The sequence below is a fragment of the Salvelinus fontinalis genome, chromosome 21 (assembly GCF_029448725.1).
Source record: "Salvelinus fontinalis isolate EN_2023a chromosome 21, ASM2944872v1, whole genome shotgun sequence".
In the NCBI taxonomy this organism is placed as follows: Eukaryota; Metazoa; Chordata; class Actinopteri; order Salmoniformes; family Salmonidae; genus Salvelinus; species Salvelinus fontinalis.
Genome location: NC_074685.1, coordinates 45,968,576 through 45,993,636, shown reverse-complemented (window position 1 = coordinate 45,993,636; position 25,061 = coordinate 45,968,576). Strand labels below are relative to the sequence as shown.

Sequence of the window (25,061 nt, the reverse complement as noted above, 5' to 3'; positions counted from 1 at the left end):
AAACACTCATTCACACTGTACTCCTTAAATCAGCTTATGCCCCCTTCATCAATGTGCTTTGACTCGGGGAATTTAACACTGCCCGTAATAACCTCAAACTGTCTGGGCCGTCTGGTGGGATCTGTCCATCTATCTAATCAACTTCACTCCGATCGGCCTGCTGTACCCATGAAACACCATTGAAGAGACTATAAGGACATTTATTATTTTTAGTTGCAAAAGTCTGAAGTAGCTTCATGGATAACTTCACAAGAGGATATTAAGAACAAACACTTACCTATCTTCCACATAGACGTTGGACATCTGTTTTACCATGGGTTTCAGGGTAGAAACTACATACTTGAAATATAGTAAATATTTGATGTGCTCACCCGAGTAATAAAATTACTGACTGAGTTTTTACAGTATGTTTATTGTATATTGTAGAATAGATTGTACATGGATTACCATATGTGGATGTCATACTGTCTGTCAACGACCAAACCACTTCATGGTTGACAGAGGGGAGCAGTATAATCATTAAATTGAATAAATCAGTGTAAAATCAATTTCTATTGGCATTAGATACAGTTGCCCCTCTCCCTTCAAGCAATGAAAAGGCAGGGAATGCCCTCTTGTTCAGTTAGTTATATTCCCATACCTGTTTGCATTTGTCCTCTGCCCCCTTTTTGTCTCCTTCTGCTTGCTCTGCCCGATCAATAGCATTCTCCTTATCCAGTTTCAACATTTGCATTTTCTTCTTGATGGCTTCCATGGTTACTGTTGTTTTTTCTCTCCTAATAACAGGCGAAAAGGGTTCAGAGTTGGTGCTCTCGACGGACGCGCACGAGCCACACAGAGGACAGAGGACTGAAGTTCACAGAAGCAGCACCTCGAGCCGAGTGATGAGACAAAGCTAGTCTGGATTAGGTAAGGGAGGATGGGAGGATGTAATTCTGTCCAGAGCCCAATACTTTTTTTGGAAAGTTCAGATAAATCACGCCCGAGCTAGAGTGACGTCGCGCGCCTGTGATTCGTTCAACGCGTTGGGTAGGAATTAGGCGCACAGATTTTGTCCATTTTTGGAAGGCTCCGATTTCATATAACGTTCAAATGTCTGTGGTATGATATTGGACCTAAATATATCTGTAGACATAGGGATATAGGTGCCCACATCATGTAATGAAAAGGTTGGCCATCTTTAATAGGTCTACTTGTGTGTATTTAATTTCCCCTGTATTTGCCGTTCACTCCCGAGCGCACTGGGGGACGCACTTAGGCATGGTTTTAACCAGCTCATGTAAAAGTTATAGCCTTCATGAGCCCTTCCTCTTCATGGGTTCATTTATGTCCACATTTAATACAATTTGCACACTTGACGACATTACAGCCAGTGTCGTCTTAGTTTGTTCGCCTGAACTAGGCTTGTTCATTGATAAAAGTCTATCAGGGCATGGGCTGTTTCTTAGGGTATTTCAAAGAGGGGAAAATAACAGAAACAAGTTGTAACAACAGTAAAAAGTTATGTTGCCAAGACTGAGGGTAGTTGGTGCCGGTTAGCAGCAGCCACCTGGGGACGAAGTTGGTCTTTGGTGAAGAATGACCGGTCACAAACGACAAGGTACAGTATAGAGCCAAGGGGAAATGTATTTGTGACTGACTAGGCTACTGTAGACTTGATGCGACTAGAATTTGTTCACAATGGCGAGTCTATTTTACTCATGTTAACCTGTCTGAATATCAGCATAGCAGGTCATATTATGATATGAAGCATTGATAAAGAAGTGACATCTTCAACATTTTAATGTTTCATAAAGAGAAATAAAATAACTTCTCAGAGAAAACCAGCTTTATTGACCATAAATCTCTTTTACAATACTATAGCACTGTTAATACATGTATATAGTATCAAAATCAGAAAGGTCAACAAAACAATTAGAAAATGAAAAGAAAAAACACTCAAGTTAGGCTTTCCCTATGTTTGTAATCAACACATAGGCAACTTAACAGTTGTTTTCTATCCAACTATTTCGATTAAGAGAAAAGAGAGAACAAATGTTTGTAAAAGAGTGGATTTATATGATGTGTTAAGTTAAACAAATGGATAAGTGCACTTGAAGATGGGAAAACGTTAACAGTTAAATACAATTAGTTGTAAAATACATATAGCAGGCACTTTTTGACTCATTGATATGTTGAAAGAAGGTTAGGTTACAATGAGGCCTCTGACAATGTGAAATAGGCTGGCAATTCAGGGTACCTGACGGTTAATAACAACAACATTGGACACATTATCCTTTGCATACAATGGCCATCATAGGATTGTACTGTGTGACAAGAGAAATTACCCCAAAATACATATCTAAATTTGTGTCTAAAGATCTACTGGTTACAGTTGGCTATTAGATGCATATTACACAGTCTACATCTGATAAAGATTTTAACCACTCAATAGCACCCGAAGGAACAGTCATTCATGATTCTAAACAATGTCCTGAAGAAAAGCAAAGTATGGCTTTATGAGCTTCAAACACAGATAATATCAGGTCCAAAAGTTCATATGATGACACAAACAAATACTCACATATACTTTATTAACATATAAATGTAATAGAAGATACCATTTGTAACACATTTCATAGCATTATTTATCTTAAAAAAAAAAAAGATATGTTTTCTCTCTATGAATTGTTTAATCGCAAAGTAAATCATTGCACCTCTGGTCCAAATTGCAACAAAATACAGTTAAATGTCATTGGTTCAAATAAAAAGGAGGAGCCTACCTGACAACACACATTCTTGTTAAACAATGTCTTCTTTGGGATCTGACCAAAGCCACAGTTGTTTATGGTAAACACCTAGCTGAGCTCTGTGTTGTACGGCGACCGTCTCTTACCGTTCACCCTGGCCAGTTAAAATCATTGGTCAGTCAAGTAAGATCTCAACACTTACCCGCGCTGTAAGACCACCTTTTGGTGACTGCATTTTTCGAATCCAAAAAAACAAAAAACAGACACCGCCAAACAGATAGTTATTGTGCTCACTAAAATAATAGCATGCTAGCGTTAAAGGCAAATATCAGTTATTGGCAGGAGGATGTGAATTTAATAAAAACGGTGAAGCGGCACATGCAATCTAGGACCTAAACGCTCAATTAAATCACAAACTATCAAGGACTATCTCAAAGACTTGGATACATATATATATATTTTTTAGCATTATCCAAAAACAAAACCAGTGGCACTGTAACGCTCTTGAACGTGACAAATAATCTAAGAAAAGAATTCACTTAAAATAAACACCCCAATGCTTTCACTTTTTACCCCTTTCCTTTCTTTTTAATTATCACACCCTAATATTGCTCCTCTTCAAGCATAATACCTCTTAGTTTTCCTCTTTTCTCTAATATAGCCTGGACGTGTAGGCCTTGAACATCGGATTTGTCTTCGCTGTATATATGTATGTGTGTGTGTGTGTGTGTGTGTGTGTGTGTGTGTGTGTGCACGTTTCATCACTGCTCCTGCCCGTCCTCCCTGAGCTCGGAGGGCAGGAACTTGTACTGCTGCTGTCGGATGGTGGCCAGCTTCTTTCTGGCCTCGTCCAACTCCCTCTCCTTCCTCAGCATCTCCTCCTGGGCAGCAATGATCTAACAGACAGAACACAACTGATTAACACCCTGATCTAACAGACAGAACACAACTGATTAACACCCTGATCTAACAGACAGAACACAACTGGTTAACACCCTGATCTAACAGACAGAACACAACTGGTTAACACCCTGATCTAACAGACAGAACACAACTGGTTAACACCCTGATCTAACAGACAGAACACAACTGGTTAACACCCTGATCTAACAGACAGAACACAACTGGTTAACACCCTGATCTAACAGACAGAACACAACTGGTTAACACCCTGATCTAACAGACAGAACTGATTAACACCCAGAACACACCTCCTCTCGTACATAGATTAACAGATAGGCACATGGAAACAGGTATACACATCAACAGATATACAAAACATGCCTCATATGTGATCTTTAAGAAAGGAATTCTGAATGTGAATTCGGGTGTCATAGAATGACACTGTCTTCCTCTATTGCACTGAAATAATCCTTACATCGATGGGAAGTTTGTGTGAAAATTCCAGCAGGCTCTCGTGGCCCTCTGCTTACCTGAGCAATGCCGCCCACCATCTTGCTCTTAACAACCACGGCCTGCTCGTCTTGGGCGTCAAAGGCTGCTTTCTGTGCCGCCTTCACCAGGCTATCGGAGGCCCTCTTAACAGCATTTCCGGCAGCCTGTGGAAGTTCAGAATGGACAGTGGGGTCAAGGTGACACAAACTCTAAGCCAAAACCCAAAGCATTCACACTTTAAGATGCTTAGAGACACACACTTTTCTGTGATATTCAGCACACTGTGTGCAGGCCTTTTAAAGACGAGTGTAATCACATTTCAATAATGTAGCCCTGTAAGTAAAAAAACGAAATTCCAGACAGGATTTGAAAAGTGAATTGGGCTCCCAAAAGGGGTGTGGAACACTGACGACTGACTGACACATAGCTTTCGGTTAAGACCATGACTCCTCCACTCCTACTGTTCATAAACAGTGCCCCTGGAAAGGGAATGTCTGCCTCCGCCAGAGCTACTGGAGAGGACCAAAACACCCTGCTCTCTCTTCACGCTTGGGGATTGCTTTAAAAGGCAATAAGGAGCTGTTCACCGTAGTTCACTTGAAGCAAAACATACTTGTTACCAAGACTCACTTGGCAGCCCATTACAAACAAGGAGACGTGTTTTTTTCCCCCTTCTCCTTTTGAGGCTTTGCTGAGAGAAAATAGGTACCGTGCTGGCAAGGCCAGAGCTGCTTTCCTGTCCAATTCTCCCTCCCCTTACACTATCTCTATGGTTGGAATGTCACTGTTAGCTTAGCCCTGACATAAAACACAATGCTAGACAACCCCGTCGGATCTCCAACAGCTGCTAGTCAGTAAAAGACGCCAGGTTTGTTTTCCTGGTACTGACCAAAATAGCGTACAGGTGTGGGAGGTTGAATTGGATAAAACCAACTGTCAAAATTAAAAACTCTTTTCACACTATTGTGCAAATCTGAACCATCTTGTGCTGGCATGGATATTTTTCTTTCACAGTCATTTTCAGCACCCTTACAGCAACTATGGAGGAATCGTCACCAGGCTGGGGCAGTACAGTTTGGTTTGGCTCAGTAGTGGGAAAAGGTTCATGGTTTAATTTTTTTATGGCCAAGGCAACATATCTCGTACAAACCAAGTGGTTTTGTTTCATACATTTGATTTACACAATTAGAAAAATAGATTGCTATCCTTTCCTGAGGTGTATTTTCATACCGCTTTGATACGACAGCAGTCAACACTGCTGTCAGTGGTCCGTTCTCTCATTTGTCGAGTATGTCAGGGATGTGCAGTATATGGCTTCATTTAGCAATTTGCCTCATGGCTGTCACCACATCACAGCCATGACAAAACATGTGATAACATTATTGATTTTATACAAAGGGTTACCAGCATTAAAAAGCCAGATTATTTCCAAACCATACATTTCCCAACAAAACTTGATGCTACATTCATCAACACTGGTTGTCAAGTGCAATTTTAGGCGTTCACTGGTTGTTAGTTTTATTCATATTAACTGCCGTGTAAAGCAAAACTACCCAAGCATTGGTTGATTGTTCTAGAACTTTGCAGGTTGCTATGGCAAACAAAAATGGTTGCTATGGAGGCTATACCCCCCTTGTTAGCTAGCCAACTACACAGCTAAGACAATTCACTTCAAACTGAAGCTGTTAAGACGGCAAACTAGCTGCATTTTGTTTCTTTTTTCTTGTTTATCAATTGTCGAGGCTTTTTACAGTGGAAATCAGATGTATAAGTTGCATGGCTGGGCAGACGAGACAGTGGATCTGTAGTAGTAGTAGTAGCAGTGCGTTGCTAAGTAACGATGTAACCTATGGCACTTTTTATGAATGTGGCCATGTGTATGTTGTCTAGTATATCATAGGCCGGATAAACTAACAATGGGAATTCCAAACCAACCATTGTATAATGACTCTATTTAATCCCCTCTGGTCTGATACCCCCTGCTGCCTTCGCTTCATGTCAGGGACAGTCAGAATACCCATACACCCCGCGGCCACGTACCTACCACACAAGCCTTACACACAGCACTACAATCGACTCTTAATCTTAACAGGCTTAATAACCAGGCAACGTTGACTAACTACATGGCCTTCCAAAGGGGATTGGAAACAAACGTGGAGTCTTCAACTTCTCCAGTGTGGCAGTAATCAAAGGCCGCAGCTTGGGTTATGACATTTTCAAAGGCAATGTATGTTGTTTCGAGAGACACTGTATACACAACTATATGGGAATGACCCAGCAGCAGCTGCAAGCCCGGAACAGCAGGAGATAAGCCGCTGCTGATTGGGATGAGAGAATATGAGCCGGTTGGCTGGTTGGTGTGCATAGAGCTGGGGGGAGATCCTGTAACTACACAGGATCGACTATTTCCAGAGAGTGGACTGACTGTGGATGGCCCACGTCAGTAATGCTGGGACAGCTTTGATAGGCTGGACTTCGGATTTTCACACACAGTTTTGAAACAGAATACCCTCCACATATGGATTGTGGAAATGATGAGTTTCCATGACGACACACCTCTGAAAGATAGTTTGCTAAACAGGAAGTTAAATGTCTCTTCTGCTGTGTCACCAGAGAATACTGATAGATACGTTTCTACTGAGGTCTGAATGAGTTGGCTCCTCGCAGTACTTATCAAATGGAGAAAAAGATTGGGGCCTTTGGAGACAATAGACAAGGGTGGATCTCCTCACCTGTCCTTTTCTTTATGGAACAACAGACACTTCTAGAAATACTGTAGCAATGGGATGTTAATAGATAGAGCCATTGATTTAGACCGTGACACATCTCACTCCCTCCCTCCCTCGGAAACCATTTCTCAGCTCCGGCATCCTCTAAATGAGCCCCAACTGTGGTCTTTGACCAAAAAAAAAAATTTTTTTCCTAAGAAATAAAAACTGCAGAACCCCAGAAGGACTGGTCTAAGCTGGTCTAAACATTATTGTTGAAGAGGCAGTAGAGACAAAAGCCACAATTAAAATCAAATGACAGGGACGTAGTTTAGGCCCAAAAAATTACAGTGACTATTGACAGGGTCTGTAGCCATTAAAGACTAATAGCATACAAAACGGAAATCACTGTGACCAAATCAGGAATTGCTTCACTGCGAGGGATAAGGCTGTGCTAAAACCAACAAAGACACACGTCACCGCATTATGGGATACTCAGTCTTTATGACAGAGTCATAGCAAGTTTACCACTGTGTCACCATTGAAAAACCTTTTGACTGACTGTTAATCATCAACTGACTCCCCGTCACATTGGTTTGTATGTATAGACTGAGCAGACAGAGCAGCTGCCGGGGGGGTGGAGGACACAATAGGAGACGCTCTATAAGTACATAGCACTCTGACCTGTAGCCTCTTCATGGTCTGGGAGTCCTGGTCAGCCTTGACCTTGCAGGCCACCAGGAGCTGGGCAGTGGAGGCAGACACCTGCTTGGCTGAGCTGACCAGCTTCTCCTCGCTGGCGTGGCCCTGCACCGCCGAGTTGGCTGCCTCGCACAGGTTGCTGGTCGCTGCTGCCACCATTCGGGCCTAGTGGAACAGAGAGTTGGAGAAGAGGGTTGTGAATGTATTCCGTTTGTCATCAAATCGGTGAGATAAATGACTGCCTCTATTATTAATTCACATGTGTAGACAAGAAATGATGCCACCATAAATTTAATAAGTTATATTCCTTAGTAATGGTGCTACTTTAGGTAGATTTTGATCATCTACTGGTTAAGGAATGTTCGAATACCTCATCTACTGGTTAAGGAATGTTCTAATACCTCATCTACTGGTTAAGGAATGCTCTAATACCTCATCTACTGGTTAAGGAATGCTCTAATACCTCATCTACTGGTTAAGGAATGTTCTAATACCTCATCTACTGGTTAAGGAATGTTCTAATACCTCATCTACTGGTTAAGGAATGTTCTAATACCTCATCTACTGGTTAAGGAATATTCTAATACCTCATCTACTGGTTAAGGAATGTTCTAATACCTCATCTACTGGTTAAGGAATATTCTAATACCTCATCTACTGGTTAAGGAATATTCTAATACCTCATCTACTGGTTAAGGAATATTCTAATACCTCATCTACTGGTTAAGGAATGTTCTTATACCTCATCTACTGGTTAAGGAATGACAGTGACACTTACGGCTGAAATGAGACCTTGAGACCACTGTCCATCATCCACTGCATTGGCTGGGCAGGCGCCAACCTGAGAGAGCACAGCAAAAGAGAGAGGGAAGTTAGTCTGGACACACAGGTCTGGGGAGAGAGTTAGTCTGGACACACAGGTCTGGGGAGAGAGTTAGTCTGGACACACAGGTCTGGGGAGAGAGTTAGTCTGGACACACAGGTCTGGGGAGAGAGTTAGTCAGGGCACACAGGTCTGGGAAAGAGTCAGTCTGGTCTGGGGAGAGAGTCAGTCTGGTCTGGGGAGAGAGTCAGTCTGGTCTGGGGAGAGAGTCAGTCTGGTCTGGGGAGAGAGTCAGTCTGGTCTGGGGAGAGAGTCAGTCTGGTCTGGGGAGAGAGTCAGTCTGGTCTGGGGAGAGAGTCAGTCTGGTCTGGGGAGAGAGTCAGTCTGGGCACACAGGCCTGGGGAGAGAGTCAGTCTGGGCACACAGGCCTGGGGAGAGAGTCAGTCTGGTGTGGGGAGAGAGTCAGTCTGGGCACACGGGCCTGGGGAGAGTGTAAATCAGGCCCGGGGAGAGTGTAAATCAGGCCCGGGGAGTGTAAATCAGGCCCGGGGAGAGCGTAAATCAGGCCCGGGGAGAGCGTAAATCAGACCCGGGGAGAGCGTAAATCAGACCCGGGGAGAGCGTAAATCAGGCCCGGGGAGAGCGTAAATCAGGCCCGGGGAGAGTGTAAATCAGGCCCGGGGAGAGTGTAAATCAGGCCCGGGGAGAGTGTAAATCAGGCCCGGGGAGAGTGTAAATCAGGCCTGGGGAGAGTGTAAATCAGGCCCGGGCCACTCAGATGGTGTTGAATGACTAGAGCATGAGTTACAGTTAGACGTTACTACCCAGTAGACACAGCTGGGTAAAACTGGTTGAAAAGATGTCATAATTACATTATTTCAACCAGTGAATTGCCCCCTGGGTAGGCCCCATACCGTACTGATACCTCTGGAGCGCTTACCTTCCCTTGGGCCACCAGTTCCCTCTGGGCGGCTGAGGCAGCTTTGACCAAAGCGCTGGTGGCGGCTGCGATCGATTTGGCCGCCTCCAGGATCTGCTCCTCGAAGTTCAGGCTCTCGTCCGCTTCCTGTTAACAAAACACAGAGAATGTTGGAGTCAGGAAACACGTTAAACACGCCATAACCTACTTTATGGCACGACAAGTTGAGGACGCGGTTACAATACACATCCTGAGTGGTGTTAATAGGCCTGTTCTACTCTACACCACTATGATGAGCACAGAAGGTGTCAACTACAGTATGTAACTCAAGCCCTCGACTCAAACATGAACATCTAAATGGATATCTAGACATTTTAAGTGGACGGTATCATTACTGTAGGGGTGTTCAAAGTGGACAGCGGACAGCTAACTAGTTCAGGAGGCCTCTACCCTTGCGGTCAAGACTGCGTAAACCTTTGCACAAGGAGTGGAGCACCAACACATGGTCTCTGATCCATAGGTGGAGGGTTAGTGTGTGACTTTGTCCCACGCAGAGAGGCTTAGCTGGCTGGGCGAGGCATGGGGACCTCCTGACGCGGGCAGAAAAAGCCTCCTGACCTTGGGTTTGGTGCGGGGCCTCAGCAGCTCCAGTTTCCTGGCGGCAGCTTCAATGGCGGCAGCAGCTCCCAGAAGCTCGTTCTCAGCGATGACCGTGGGGTCCTCGGGGTCCACCCATTCCGTTCCTGTTGACACACACAAACGACATGTTAGTGCTAAACAACAGTACTCTTATTTATGGTCACTATGAGGCATTACTGAATGCTCCTGTACAGTACATCACATGGTTATCTTCATAATAGTTTTTGTCACACAGAACATTATGCCACAAAGTTGTACTCTGAAAATGGAATGGTAATAAACATTCATTTTGCAGGTATATACAGTGTGTTGGGAGCCCATTGGTCCAGTGCATCACATTCAACATCACATGGTCACCATATATACACTGTTATAGTTCTCTTCTAAAGGAATATAGATTTCCTTTCCACCAGTGAAAAAAGTGATTTAAAAAAAAGTTAAGTTAAAAAGTTATCCTTTTTAGATAAAACTATAATAAATCTATTCATGCCACCAAATAACTGATTAAAACACACTGTTTTGTTTTTACAGTAGCCTCAAATGCCCTCTGTGGGGTAGCACCATGGTGTAACCAGAGGAAAGCTATTTTCCATCCTCCTCTGGGTATATTGACTTCAATACAAAACCTTGGAGGCTCATGGTTCTCACCCCCTTCCATAGACTTACATAGTAATGATGACGACTTCCGGAGGACGTCCTCCAACCTATCAGAGCTCTTGCAGTATGAACTGACATGTTGTCCACCCAATCAAAGGATCAGATAATTAATCTAGTACTGAAAGAATAAGCTACAGCTAGCTAGCACTGCAGTGCATAAAATGTGGTTGATTCAAAGAGAAAGATAATAGCTGAACAGTTTTGAACAAATTAGCTATATATATTTGATTGTATATTTTTTTTTCTTTCACTTATCTAGCTAATGTAGGTAGCTAATTTAGCCTACTCAAACACTCGGGTCAAACAGAAAGGAATTATATTTATGTTAGCTAGCTGGCTAAGGCTAAGTGATGATGCTGTTTGTATGTGGCAGCTACAAAAGTGAACTGTTTGGGCGGGTGATCGGGGGTGTATTTATTCCGCAGATTCTGTTGAAAAACTTTTCTTAAACTAAAGCAAACGGAACGAAATGGGGATAAACCTACCTGACTTTGTACTAATGATTACACCCTAGATCAGCTTAGATGCAGGCAAGAGTGTGCAAGGCGGTATTGAATGTGTCACTGTCTGTCACCTTGATTACTCAAATTTGTCTCTTGAACTGTGCACCTATGTTATAAACTTTAATTCGTAGCCTAGGTTGTAGCAACCTCATGATGGGTATAAGGGAACATTTGAGTATCCTGTAGTAGCCTAAACCTATCGATGTTACATTGAGCTGGGTGAATGGAATATGAATGAGAGTCATCCATTATGCTGTAACACAAATAAAGACATGGTCATAAATCTCACTGATATTAAACGGCACAGACCGCCACTGCTTTCCACATCCTCTGTCCTACTCATGCTTTTAGATTGCTACTGTATTCATACTGCCGATATGATGGACAGCCTTTCAGTGGGCTGTTACAACGTACTGCTCACCACATCAATCTCCACGTCTTTTACAAGAGAGCAGATATAGACGTTCCTGTCTCATCGTCTGTTAAATCAAGACGTGGCATTATCACCAAGCCAGCGGCGAGGATTCCCTTTCAGGCTAAAGCATCTCTATCGGGGACTGCAGAAGATTGCTCTTTGGGGCGGGGGCTCTAATATTTCCCCTCTACATCGGTGGGCGATGTGCTCATGGTGCTGTCTTGTTCTTGACACCTCTGGGATGGGGACTGGAGACGGCCGTGTGAAAGAGAAGGGTCCGTCGGGGCAGCAGCTAAGCGGGGGTGCTGTAAATTGAGCCTCAACTTTATGAGGGGCGGCCGCCCCCCCTCTGACAGACTTGGGCTGAGTCTCATTCCAGAGGTGCTACCCTTTCATTCTTTCTGCCCTCGTTCGATGTGCTTAACAAATCTGACATGACTAGGTATAGGTGTAAGCAATATCTCTGCCGGGTTTCAGTCATACTGCTAACACCTATCCTGCCCTATTAGATGTGTGACGCGATAGCAAGCTAGGCCAGAAGGGGAGGGGACAACTTTCAGAAATAAACTACAGCCATGGGAAGCTGCCATGCTTCCTCCTAAATAAACTACAGCCATGGGAAGCTGCCATGCTTCCTCCTAAATAAACTACAGCCATGGGAAGCTGCCATGCTTCCTCCTAAATAAACTACAGCCATGGGAAGCTGCCATGCTTCCTCCTAAATAAACTACAGCCATGGGAAGCTGCCATGCTTCCTCCTAAATAGACTACAGCCATGGGAAGCTGCCATGCTTCCTCCTAAATAAACTACAGCCATGGGAAGCTGCCATGCTTCCTCCTAAATAGACTACAGCCATGGGAAGCTGCCATGCTTCCTCCTAAATAAACTACAGCCATGGGAAGCTGCCATGCTTCCTCCTAAATAAACTACAGCCATGGGAAGCTGCCATGCTTCCTCCTAAATAGACTACAGCCATGGGAAGCTGCCATGCTTCCTCCTAAATAAACTACAGCCGTGGAAAGCTGCCATGCTGCCTACTAAATAAACTACAGCCATGGAGAGCTGCCATGGAAAGCTGCCACGCTGCCTCCTAAATAAACTACAGCCATGGAAAGCTGCCATACTGCCTTTTGGATAAAGGCGTGCGTCCTCATGCTTCCCAGACAAAACATTTCGGAAGAGTTCATGCATATATTATGACATAAGTTGTGATGTTTTTGTTGGTTTTGGTCTTCGGTGAGGGTTTTTCAGCTGTTCAGGCACACAACTTTGTTTCTAGAGGCAAGCCGAAGTTCGGAGCAGAAAGTCTACACCCCTTCGTCAGTGATTGGTTAACAGTAGAGATTCTTCAATAAAGTCTCTTGTCATTCAACGAGAGACGAATTGTTTTCATGCACATTTTTTTTAATTGAGAAATACTGCACCAAACAACTTAATTAGATGTAGTTTGATGAAAATTTATGACAGATTTCTTGAGTTATCTTAGATTAATTCTGACTATTTTGAGGAAGTGAGTAGTGGCTATGGCTATGCCGCTTTTTTCTTGTTTTTCAAGCAAAGGTATTTTAAGGGAGTTCATTTCGGCTAGCTGAGTTCAGCTAGGCGCCAGCCAAACTGAAGCATGCTGACGCCTTAAGGAGAGGAGAGGTGGAAGAGCGACACGTGGGGAATGTAGTTCTGTAATAATAAGAGGTCAAGGTACCCTTCATGGCCTCAGCGGCCTGGATGAGCTCGGTGACGGAGCCTGCCACGCGCTTGGAGTAGTTAGCCAACTGCTGCTTGAGCTCGTGGCTGGGCTTCTGGATGATCTGTGGGAAGGGGACAAAGGAGAGACAACAACAGTTAGTCAGTCTCGCTCTCTCTACTAGGGTATTTGTAGGACTAACACTGCAGCCAAAGACAGGGGATCTTTCGCAATGAATCTATCCTCGAATCCTCTCTCCTCAAAACACATTGGCCCTTCTCCTTTAATACAGTCAAGGAGGAGGAGATAGGAGGAATCCTAGAAATACTAATTGAGCCACAGCCCTCATTGACACCTCAGACTTCAGCTATATTGCTTATGCTTCAAGACATTGCAATTCAATCATCTGTCACCTGCTGTACCTACTAACACTGCTGGGTCATCCATTTGGGACCATGAAAATATATCACTGCTGGGTCTTCCATTTGGGACCATAAGACTATTTCTAACTGACAGTTAAAGGTCTTTAAAAAGAATTGGGTGACAAATTTAAGATAAAGATATCAGGCTATTTACATTTAGCAATAAATAAAGGTGCTACACAGACACCTTGTTAACAAACATAAACCACTCAGCCTCCACATGCCAAAGCACATTAGCAGTTTAGTCCAATTGGATGTGGACATAGGTGATCATGTGGGAAGAGCTTGCTAGTTGGTAGTGGCAGGGTGGTAGTGGGAGAGGGTGGGTTTTCCCAGAGCCATAGGCAGTGTCTGAATATGTTACCAGACATCAAATCCTTGCTTTCCCATACTGGTTTCTGCAATTCCTCTCAAAGCTCATTGGATGAGAGGATCCAAAGTACCTCCCTCGGTCCTCCTGCAATGAGCTTTGACAGGAATTCAGGAAACAAGATTTGACAGCTAGTAATGTTTTCAGACTCAGCCATAGATACAGATGTAACGGATGTGAAATGGCTAGCTAGTTAGCGGGTGCGCGCTAGTAGCATTTCAATCAGTTACGTCACTTGCTCTGAGACTTAAGTAGTGTTGCCCCTTGCTTTGCAAGGGCCTCGGCCTTTGTGGAGCGATGGGTAACGACCGTGCTTCGTGGGCAACCGTTGTTGATGTGTGCAGAGGGTCCCTGGTTCGCGCCCGTGTCGGGGCGAGGGGACGGTTTAAAGTTATACTGTTACATTGATGCTGTTGACCCGGATCACTGGTTGCTGCGGAAAAGGAGGAGGTTGAAAGGGGGGTGAGTGTAACGGATGTGAAATGGCTAGCTAGTTAGCGGGTGCGCGCTAGTAGCATTTCAATCAGTTACGTCACTTGCTCTGAGACTTAAGTAGTGTTGCCCCTTGCTTTGCAAGGGCCGCGGCTTTTGTGGAGCGATGGGTAACGACTGTGCTTCGTGGGCGACCGTTGTTGATGTGTGCAGAGGGTCCCTGGTTCGCGCCCGTGTCGGGGCGAGGGGATGGTTTAAAGTTATACTGTTACACAGAGTCCAGCTAACTAGTTCAGAGTTCAGCCATTACAATGCATTCTCACCAGAAAGGACCAGCATTGGAACATTTGGTGCCAACATGGCATGGTCTATAGACGTCTAGCCTCAAACAAACAGTCAAACTCAGTAGATGGCTCTAGCCAGTCCCAGGCAGTGCCCGACTCATTATGTGTGTGTGTGTGTGTGTGTGTGTGTGTCCTCAGAGTGTCCTCCAGTGAGATGGACCTGGCCAGTTGGGCCTGGCAGATGACAGGTGCAGGGCATTAACAGTGCTCTGTGCCTGTGGGACGCGCTGCGCCGAGGCATGCTGCGCTCCAGTTCATTCAGATGCGCTACTAGGAAAAGACAAGAGGAACAGCGTGGCTGCACAGGAATAGGTGGCATGGCCGCTAGCCACACGCAAATACATACTGTACGTAGGTCTACACAGGGACGCAACACACGCAGGAAAGTCACATTTACACATGGGAGTAACACACACATGTAATGAGTTGACCTGAGCCCCAAGGTCATGGAGAACTAGAATAAGGAACTTACACTTTTGAAACAATACAGGGCATGGGAAAGTAATGAGTTGTATGTATTGTGCACTCAGGCAGAGAATTCCAACACACTCGGGCACAAACACATTATGTACATATACCCTGTACACACATTATGACAAACATAAATCTCCATGCAGCAAGATAACATTAGTTACATATGTGTTGTTAAGAACAATCTGTGTATTTCTCAATGCATTGATGTGTCAACTTGCTAAAAATCAAACATTATTTATAGTATTAGGATACTACCGCTTCTAGTATTAGAATACTATCATATTAGGATACTACCGCTTCTAGTATTAGGATACTACCATATTAGGATACTACTGCTTCTAGTATTAGGATACTACCGCTTCAAGTATTAGGATACTATCACTTCTAGTATTAGGAAACTACCATATTAGGATACTACCGCTTCTAGTATTGGGATACTACCGCTTCTAGTATTGGGATACTACCATATTAGGATACTACCGCTTCTAGAATTAGAATACTACCGCTTCTAGAATTAGAATACTACCGCTTCTAGTATTAGACTACTACCATATTAGGATACTACCGCTTCTAGAATTAGGATACTACCGCTTCTAGAATTAGAATACTACCGCTTCTAGTATTAGACTACTACCATATTAGGATACTACCGCTTCTAGTATTAGGATACTACCATATTAGGATACTACCGCTTCTAGTATTGGGATACTACCGCTTCTAGTATTGGGATACTACCATATTAGGATACTACCGCTTCTAGAATTAGAATACTACCGCTTCTAGAATTAGAATACTACCGCTTCTAGTATTAGACTACTACCATATTAGGATACTACCGCTTCTAGTATTAGGATACTACCATATTAGGATACTACCGCTTCTAGTATTGGGATACTACCGCTTCTAGTATTGGGATACTACCATATTAGGATACTACCGCTTCTAGAATTAGAATACTACCGCTTCTAGAATTAGAATACTACCGCTTCTAGTATTAGACTACTACCATATTAGGATACTACCGCTTCTAGAATTAGGATACTACCGCTTCTAGTATTGGGATACTACCATATTAGGATACTACCGCTTCTAGTATTGGGATATTACCGCTTCTAGTATTGGGATACTACCATATTAGGATACTACCGCTTCTAGTATTGGGATACTACCATATTAGGATACTACCGCTTCTAGTATTGGGATATTACCGCTTCTAGTATTGGGATACTACCATATTAGGATACTACCGCTTCTAGTATTGGGATACTACCATATTAGGATTCTACCGCTTCTAGTATTAGGATACTACCATATTAGGATACTACCGCTTCTAGTATTGGGATACTACCATATTAGGATACTACCGCTTCTAGTATTGGGATATTACCGCTTCTAGTATTGGGATACTACCGCTTCTAGTATTAGGATACTACCATATTAGGATACTACCGCTTCTAGTATTAGACTACTACCATATTAGGATACTACCGCTTCTAGTATTGGGATACTACCACTTCTAGTATACTACCGCTTCTAGAATTAGGATACTACCGCTTCTAGTATTGGGATATTACCATATTAGGATACTACCGCTTCTAGTAATGGGATACTGCCGCTTCTAGTATTGGGATACTACCATATTAGGATACTACCGCTTCTAGTATTGGGATACTACCATATTAGGATACTACCGCTTCTAGTATTGGGATACTACCATATTAGGATACTACCACTTCTATTATTGGGATACTACCATATTAGGATACTACCGCTTCTAGAATTAGGATACTATCATATTAGGATACTACCGCTTCTAGTATTAGGATACTACCATATTAGGATACTACCGCTTCTAGTATTGGGATACTACCGCTTCTAGTATTGGGATACTACCATATTAGGATACTACCACTTCTAGAATTAGAATACTACCGCTTCTAGAATTAGAATACTACCGCTTCTAGTATTAGACTACTACCATATTAGGATACTACCGCTTCTAGAATTAGGATACTACCGCTTCTAGTATTGGGATACTACCATATTAGGATACTACCGCTTCTAGTATTGGGATATTACCGCTTCTAGTATTGGGATACTACCATATTAGGATACTACCGCTTCTAGTATTGGGATACTACCATATTAGGATACTACCGCTTCTAGTATTGGGATATTACCGCTTCTAGTATTGGGATACTACCATATTAGGATACTACCGCTTCTAGTATTGGGATACTACCATATTAGGATACTACCGCTTCTAGTATTGGGATATTACCGCTTCTAGTATTGGGATACTACCGCTTCTAGTATTAGGATACTACCATATTAGGATACTACCGCTTCTAGTATTAGACTACTACCATATTAGGATACTACCGCTTCTAGTATTGGGATACTACCACTTCTAGTATACTACCGCTTCTAGAATTAGGATACTACCGCTTCTAGTATTGGGATATTACCATATTAGGATACTACCGCTTCTAGTAATGGGATACTGCCGCTTCTAGTATTGGGATACTACCATATTAGGATACTACCGCTTCTAGTATTGGGATACTACCATATTAGGATACTACCGCTTCTAGCATTGGGATACTACCATATTAGGATACTACCACTTCTATTATTGGGATACTACCATATTAGGATACTGCCGCTTCTAGAATTAGGATACTACCATATTAGGATACTACCGCTTCTAGTATTAGGATACTACCATATTAGGATACTACCACTTCTAAAATTAGGATACTATCATATTAGGATACTACCGCTTCTAGTATTAGGATACTACCATATTAGGATACTACCGCTTCTAGTATTGGGATACTACCATATTAGGACACTACCGCTTCTAGTATTGGGATACTACCATATTAGGACACTACCGCTTCTAGTATTGGGATACTACCATATTAGGACACTACCATATTAGCATACTACCGCTTCTAGTATTAGGATACTACCATATTAGGATACTACCGCTTCTAGTATTGGGATACTACCGACTACCACTTCTAGTATTAGAATACTACCACTTCTAGTATTAGGATACTACCATATTAGGATTCTAGTATTGGGATACTACCACATTAGGATCCTACCGCTTCTAGTATTGGGATTCTACCACTTCTAGTATTGGGATACTACCGCTTCTAGTATTGGGATACTACCGCTTCTAGTATTGGGATACTACCGCTTCTAGTATTGGGATTCTACCACTTCTAGTATTGGGATACTACCACTTCTAGTATTGGGATACTACCACTTCTAGTATTGGGATACTACCACTTCTAGTATTGGGATACTACCATATTAGGATACTACCGCTTCTAGAATTGGGATACTACCACTTCTAGTATTAGGATACTACCACTTCTAGTATTGGGATACTACCACTTCTAGTATTGGGATACTACCATATTAGGATACTACCACTTCTAGTATTGGGATACTACCGCTTCTAGTATTGGGATTCTACCACTTCTAGTATTGGGATACTACCACTTCTAGTATTGGGATACTACCACTTCTAGTATTGGGATACTACCGCTTCAGGTATTGGGATACTACCACTTCTAGTATTGGGATACTACCGCTTCTATTATTAGGATAACACTAGTAGCTCTCATATTATATTACATTTTGTGTGAAATTATGTTGTGGATAAAGTTCGGAACGACACAATTTCATGTGTACAACCTTTAAAGACCCGCATCACTATGCTGAGAGAATATCCATTTGAAAAAATACATATTTTTGTGTTTTTTGAGCTTCCATACTATACAATGAGGATGAGGAAGTGAATCTCTGGTTTCTCAAAAACAAGTGAAACCAAAACATTTTATTTGGTTGTAAAAAAAAAAGCTAACCTTTTCTTTAAAACCAGCTTGAGAGCCAAGTAAGTGTAGATCTGAGGTAATATAATTTTATTAACAACTTTAGAGCCAGATAAGGAGAGATGTGTGGATCTGATCTGAGGTTATATAATTGTATTAACAACTTTAGAGCCAGATAAGGAGAGATGTGTGGATCTGATCTAGGATCTGTTGAGGACAGTGTTCTCAGGGCGGTGAAAGTATGTCCCCAGAACTGGGTCAATGTAGCTCCACACTCGTGCAGTCAATCACATAGCCTTACTAATACTCACCGGCTACATCATCACAGTCAACAGTGAGACCCAGAACATTCACAGGAAATTGGGGGGGAGGGTGGAGAGGAAATTCATCAGGACCTTTCGGTTACATTTTAATGGACATTCAATTTCACGGTGGAGAAAGTATAAGAAAATACCAGGTGAGAAAATGTGCATGGAAATAGTTCGTAATGTGATATCATCTTTATATCGTTTGATTTTCATGTATATCTATAGTAATGTACAACTTAATCATGGCAGAATTCTATCTTGAGATCTGTGCATGTGACAAAAAAATTCTGAAATCTCCCATTGACATCAATGCATGATTTATGTGAAAGTCTGAGTAAGTCAACGTCCAAGTAAGAACACAGATCTCAAGTTACGATTTGTCCCTTTTGATTTCTCTTTTTGCAACCAAACAAGCAATTTAACAGCTCCTAAATATAGTTCCAATATCCCTGCCCCCTGAGGAAGTCCCTTGCTGATTAGTTCCTGAGTGGAATCCAAGAGCTCTAGTGGTCACCATGTTAACCGATATCCCTTCCTTCTTAAAGGAGTGAGATTGCTATACACCATCTCTATAATAGACATGACTGTGGCTCAACACCTAGCGCTCCCCGCCCACCAATTAGACCCGTCTTAGACAAGGGGTGTTGAGGAGGAAAAAGGACGTTGACATTATATGTGACCTCTGACATTGGGAGTGGGGGCGGGCTATGGGTTGATTTTAATGATAGATAAGGCTTTTTATGTCCCATGGCAACAGATATGTCATAAATCACATGGTAAATTGATCTCTCTGTGTGTGTGTTTGTGTGCCTCTGTGTGGTGGTGGTTGTGTGTCTTGGCAACAACTCTTGGGACAATATTGACACTCTTGCTCAGTTATGGGGGCAGAGGGGCAGGTCTAGTATTTTGGGACTTATAGGAATTGCTGTTTGAAACGGTCTCATCCAGAGCCCTTTGGAAGATGTGGGGTGAAGGAACGGAGGGAGGGGGTGTGTGTGGTGGAGGGGGATATGGGTTTATGGGAGGGAGGGGGTATGTGTGGTGGAGGGGGATGTGGGGTGATGGAAGGGAGGGGGTGTGTGTGGTGGAGGGGGATGTGGGGTGATGGAAGGGAGGGGGTGTGTGGGGTGAAGGGGATGTGGGGTGAAGGGGGATGTGGGGTGAAGGGGGATGTGGGGTGATGGGAGGGAGGGGGTGTGTGTGGTGGAGGGGGATGTGGGGTGATGGAAGGGAGGGGGTGTGTGGGGTGAAGGGGGATGTGGGGTGTGTGGGGTGAAGGGGGATGTGGGGTGTGTGGGGTGAAGGGGGATGTGGGGTGTGTGTAGGGTGAAGGGGTGTGTGGGTGTGGGGTGAAGGGGGATGTGGGGTGAAATATATCTACTGTGTGTGGAGCCTGTTGTTCCAGCCCAGCACTAACGCACCTGATTCAACTAATCATGATTCAGTGATTCATGTTGTTCCAGCCCAGCACTAACGCACCTGATTCAACTAATCATGATTCAGTGATTCATGTTATTCCAGCCCAGCACTAACGCACCTGATTCAACTAATCATGATTCAGTGATTCATGTTGTTCCAGCCCAGCACTAACGCACCTGATTCAACTAATCATGATTCAGTGATTCATGTTATTCCAGCCCAGCACTAACGCACCTGATTCAACTAATCATGATTCAGTGATTCATGTTGTTCCAGCCCAGCACTAACGCACCTGATTCAACTAATCATGATTCAGTGATTCATGTTGTTCCAGCCCAGCACTAACGCACCTGATTCAACTAATCATCACCTTGATTCAGTGATTCATGTTGTTTAGTGCTAGTGGGTTTGAACCAACGCCTACACATCAAACCATACCCTGCAAAAATCAGCACTTTGACAAACAGCGGCCATTTCTTACCGCTTAAATAAAATAATATTTTATTAAGAGATACATGTAATCTTACCACTAGCACATGCTCCAGCAGACCCAGGTAGCCCACGGCACACTCGTTGCCATAGCGCAGGGCCCGGCTCTGAACTTCTTTGCTGACCTCTGGGTGGTAGGCGGCTTGCTGTGGAGACCACACAGACACACATTAGTACGGGACATGTATGACTGGTGGACAAATAGATAACATTGGGTTTTTCTTTGCTGTATTCATAAATATTAATTTCGATAATTACAAAAAGGTATTAGAGAGCTCGTCATTCCAGCTAGTATGCTAGCTGCTCCCATAGACTTCCAGTCATTGCGCTAATGCTAGTTATCAATGGCTCCAGAAACTACCTTCAACTTCCTTCAAACAGAGATAAACAAATGGTATCCATGAGTTCATCTGACTCTGGGTAAGTAGAAAAAAATGCCTTAATTGCCAAAATCTTGAAGTATCCCTTTAAGGTTGTTGAGGGCGATAAGCTCCAAGGAGTTAGAGAAGATAAAGGTTATCTGAAGGTTATCTAAGGGTCGTCTTGACCCCTTTCTGACCTTGCACGAGTGCAGCATGTCGGCGATGGCCCTCCTGCTCAGGTTGGCCGTAGCGATTACGTCCTCCTGGCGACACGAGTTCCCAGCAGCCACTGCTTTGGCTGTTGCCTGGGTGATGCCTTTGGTCATGCGGATGAAATCCTCTGGAGTGGACGTCTTGGGGGGAGGATCACCATTGCTGAACACCTGAGAGAGAACAAAACAGTAACTATTTACTTAGCCTGTTGGTAGCTATAATACTTGATTATTTGTTATAATAGGACATTATAAAAAGGCCCATACGTGTATATAGGATTATAATATGTTATATCTTTCTTCAAAATAGTTTTTCAACTTAACAATATAATTTACTATGATGCTAAATACACTATTGTGTATTTGATGTACAGATCATTTTTGAATACGGTATTACAGCATTGTATGACGTGTGTATGACGTGTAAGTGATTATGTTAAATGACTTGTGAGGTGAAGCAGAAGGCACATTTCCATCTCACTTGACAAATGTGTATTCTATTATACTATTCTCAAATTAAAGCTAGTTGATTTTGAGTTGAAACTTCTGCTGTCCAGTGACACTTCAAGACAACTGTCCTCTGATGTGACAGCATATAAATAGAATGACAGAACAGTGACTTGAATGGGAATTCTAGTTATTCTATTTGTGTGTGCCAGTGCCACTCACAGCCAGTTCCTGTTTGATGTGTTCAATGGTGGCCTCCAGTCCCCGTGTGCCCTTGGTGGCCTCGTCCTCCACTGCCTTCACTGTCTTCAGGAGTGACGTCACGTTGGTCACCATCACCTGGGGGGACAAGGGGACAGACATACAGTAGAGGTGTTATTACTATGTGAAAGAGTTGGGGGACAGATATATTGGGACATTCTCATGGATCAGAGCTATTCTTCCCATTAAAGTCCAGAGCTCTCAACCACACTGGTGTATTCTCAGGTGTGGTAGAGAGAAGGGAACTGGTGTATTCTCAGGTATGGTAGAGAGAAGGGAACTGGTGTATTCTCAGTCAGAGACAGACAGAGACACTGGGAAGAGAGAGAGAGAGAGAGAATGGGAAGAGAGAGAGAGAGAGAGAGAGAGAGAGCGAGAGAGAGAGAGAGAGAGAGAGAGAGAGAGAGAGAGATAGATAGAGAGAATGGGAGAGACTGGGAAGAGAGAGAGAAAATGGGAGAGACTGGGAAAAGAGAGAGAGAGAGAAAACGGGAGAGACTGGGAAAAGAGAGAGAGAGAGAGACAGAGAGAGAGAGAGAGAGAGAGAGAGAGAGAGAGAGAGAGAGAGAGAGAGAGAGAGAGAGAGAGAGAGAGAGAGAGAGAGAGAGAGAGAGAATGGGAGAGACTGGGAAGAGAGAGAGAAAATGGGAGAGACTGGGAAAAAAGAGAGAGAGGGCGAGAGAGAGAGAGAGAGACTGGGAAAAGAGAGAGAGAGCGAGAGCGAGAGAGAGAGAGAGAATGGGAGAGACTGGGAAAAGAGAGAGAGTGAGAGAGAGCGAGATAAAGGGAGAGACTACTGTGACTTTGGTTCCATTAAAAGCACTGTATAAAACCCATGTATTATTATGAAGAAAAAAAATGGAGTGGAGGGACAGGGTAGAGTTCTAAGGTTGCCAGGAAGGCCGGCCACACACACACACACACACACTTCTCCCAGCGAGTGGCGATGTACTGCCAGACTGCCCCAGTGTGATAGCCTTGCCCTATGCTCCATTCCGGGTCAGCAGGGGGAGGAGGGGGAGATTAGTGCAGAGTTACACCCTCAGCTGTCAACAGACAGTTCAGTCTTGAATCAGATGATTTATGACTGACAGACTTAAAGAAGGGATAAAGTACAGGGTGTGGTTGAGGTCAGTGTTTTGGCTATAAAGTACCTTAGGAAAACTTTACTGACAGCTGTGTGTGTGTGTGTGTGTGTGTGTGTGTGTGTGTGTGTGTGTGTGTGTGTGTGTGTGTGTGATACGTGCCCCCCTCCCCACGAATCATGTAAAGTACTACACTGAACAAAAATATAAATGCAACACTTTACATGAGCTGAAATAAAAGATTGCAGAAATTATCCATACGCACAAAAAAGCTTATTTCTCTCAGATGTTGTGCACAAATTTGTTTACATCCCTGTTAGTGAGCATTTCTCCTTTGCCAAGATAATCCATCCATCTGACAGGTGTGGCATATCAAGAAGCTGATTAAACAGCATGATCATTACACAGGTGCAACTTGTGCTGGGGACAATAAAAGGCCACTTTAAAATGTGCAGTTTTGTCACAATGCCACAGATGTCATTTCTCTATCATAAGCTGCCTCCAACATTGTTCTAGAGAATTTGGGGGTGCTGAAGAGTATTGCTGTCTGTATTAAAGCCCTTTTGTGGGGAAAATTGTATTCTGATTGGCTGGGCCTGGCTCCCAAGTGGGTAGACCTATGCCTACCTATGCATTGATGACGTCGGCCCCACAGTGACCGTACATACATACCCCAACCAGAAGCCATGAATTACAGGCAACATCCGCATTGAGCTAAAGGGTAGAGCTGTCACTTTCAAGGAGCGGGACTCTAACCCGGAAGCTTATAAGAAATCCCGCTATGCCCTCCGACGAACCATTAAAAAGTCAAAGCGTCAATAGAGGACTAAGATTGAATCGTACGACACCGGCTACGATGCACATTGGATGTGGCAGAGCTTGCAAACTATTACAGACTACAAACGGGAAGCACAGCCGCGAGCTGCCCAGTGACATGAGCCTACCAGATGAGCTAAATTACTTTATGCTCGCTTTGAGGCAAGTAACACTGAAGCATGCATGAGAACACAGTTGTTCTGGACGACTGTGTGATCATGCTCTCCGTAGCCGATGTGAGTAAGACCTTTAAACAGGTCAATACTCACAAGGCCGCAGGGCCAGACGGATTACCTGGACGTGTACTCAGAGCATGCGCTGACAAACTGGCAAGTGTCTTCACTGATGTCTTCAATCTGTCCCTGACTGAGTCTGTATTACCAACATGTTTCAAACAGACCACCATAGTCCCTGTGCCAAAGAACACTAAGGTAACCTGCCTAGATGACTACCGAACCGTAGCACTCACGTCTGTTGCCATGAAGTCCTTTGAAAGGCTGGTCATGGCTCACATCAACACCATTATCCCAGAAACCCTAGACGCACTCCAATTTGCATACCGCCTCAACAGATCCACAGATGATGCAATCTCTATT

At 43.5% G+C, this 25,061-nt stretch overlaps 2 protein-coding genes across 10 annotated transcripts in view; both read right to left on the bottom strand.

Annotated features, from left to right (window-relative positions):
- tpm2 (tropomyosin 2 (beta)) overlaps positions 1-931 on the bottom strand; it is a 35,946-nt gene extending 35,015 nt beyond the window's left edge. For 2 of the 6 annotated variants that reach the window (XM_055875492.1, XM_055875490.1), the window contains exon 1: positions 641-931. In XM_055875492.1, coding sequence (XP_055731467.1) covers positions 641-754 — 114 coding nt within the window. In that variant the 5' untranslated portion in view covers positions 755-931. The remainder of the gene's footprint in view (positions 1-640) is intronic. The other 4 variants (XM_055875491.1, XM_055875489.1, XM_055875486.1 and 1 more) reach the window with 2 other exon arrangements.
- An 879-nt stretch (positions 932-1,810) lies between these two features.
- tln1 (talin 1) overlaps positions 1,811-25,061 on the bottom strand; it is a 139,632-nt gene continuing 116,381 nt past the window's right edge. For all 4 annotated transcript variants that reach the window (XM_055875480.1, XM_055875482.1, XM_055875481.1 and 1 more), the window contains 10 exons: positions 22,526-22,642; positions 21,842-22,027; positions 21,321-21,428; positions 13,195-13,300; positions 9,896-10,020; positions 9,299-9,424; positions 8,313-8,375; positions 7,517-7,699; positions 4,163-4,288; positions 1,811-3,625 (listed from right to left, as the gene is read on the bottom strand). In XM_055875480.1, coding sequence (XP_055731455.1) covers positions 3,491-3,625; positions 4,163-4,288; positions 7,517-7,699; positions 8,313-8,375; positions 9,299-9,424; positions 9,896-10,020; positions 13,195-13,300; positions 21,321-21,428; positions 21,842-22,027; positions 22,526-22,642 — 1,275 coding nt within the window. In that variant the 3' untranslated portion in view covers positions 1,811-3,490. The remainder of the gene's footprint in view (positions 3,626-4,162; positions 4,289-7,516; positions 7,700-8,312; positions 8,376-9,298; positions 9,425-9,895; positions 10,021-13,194; positions 13,301-21,320; positions 21,429-21,841; positions 22,028-22,525; positions 22,643-25,061) is intronic.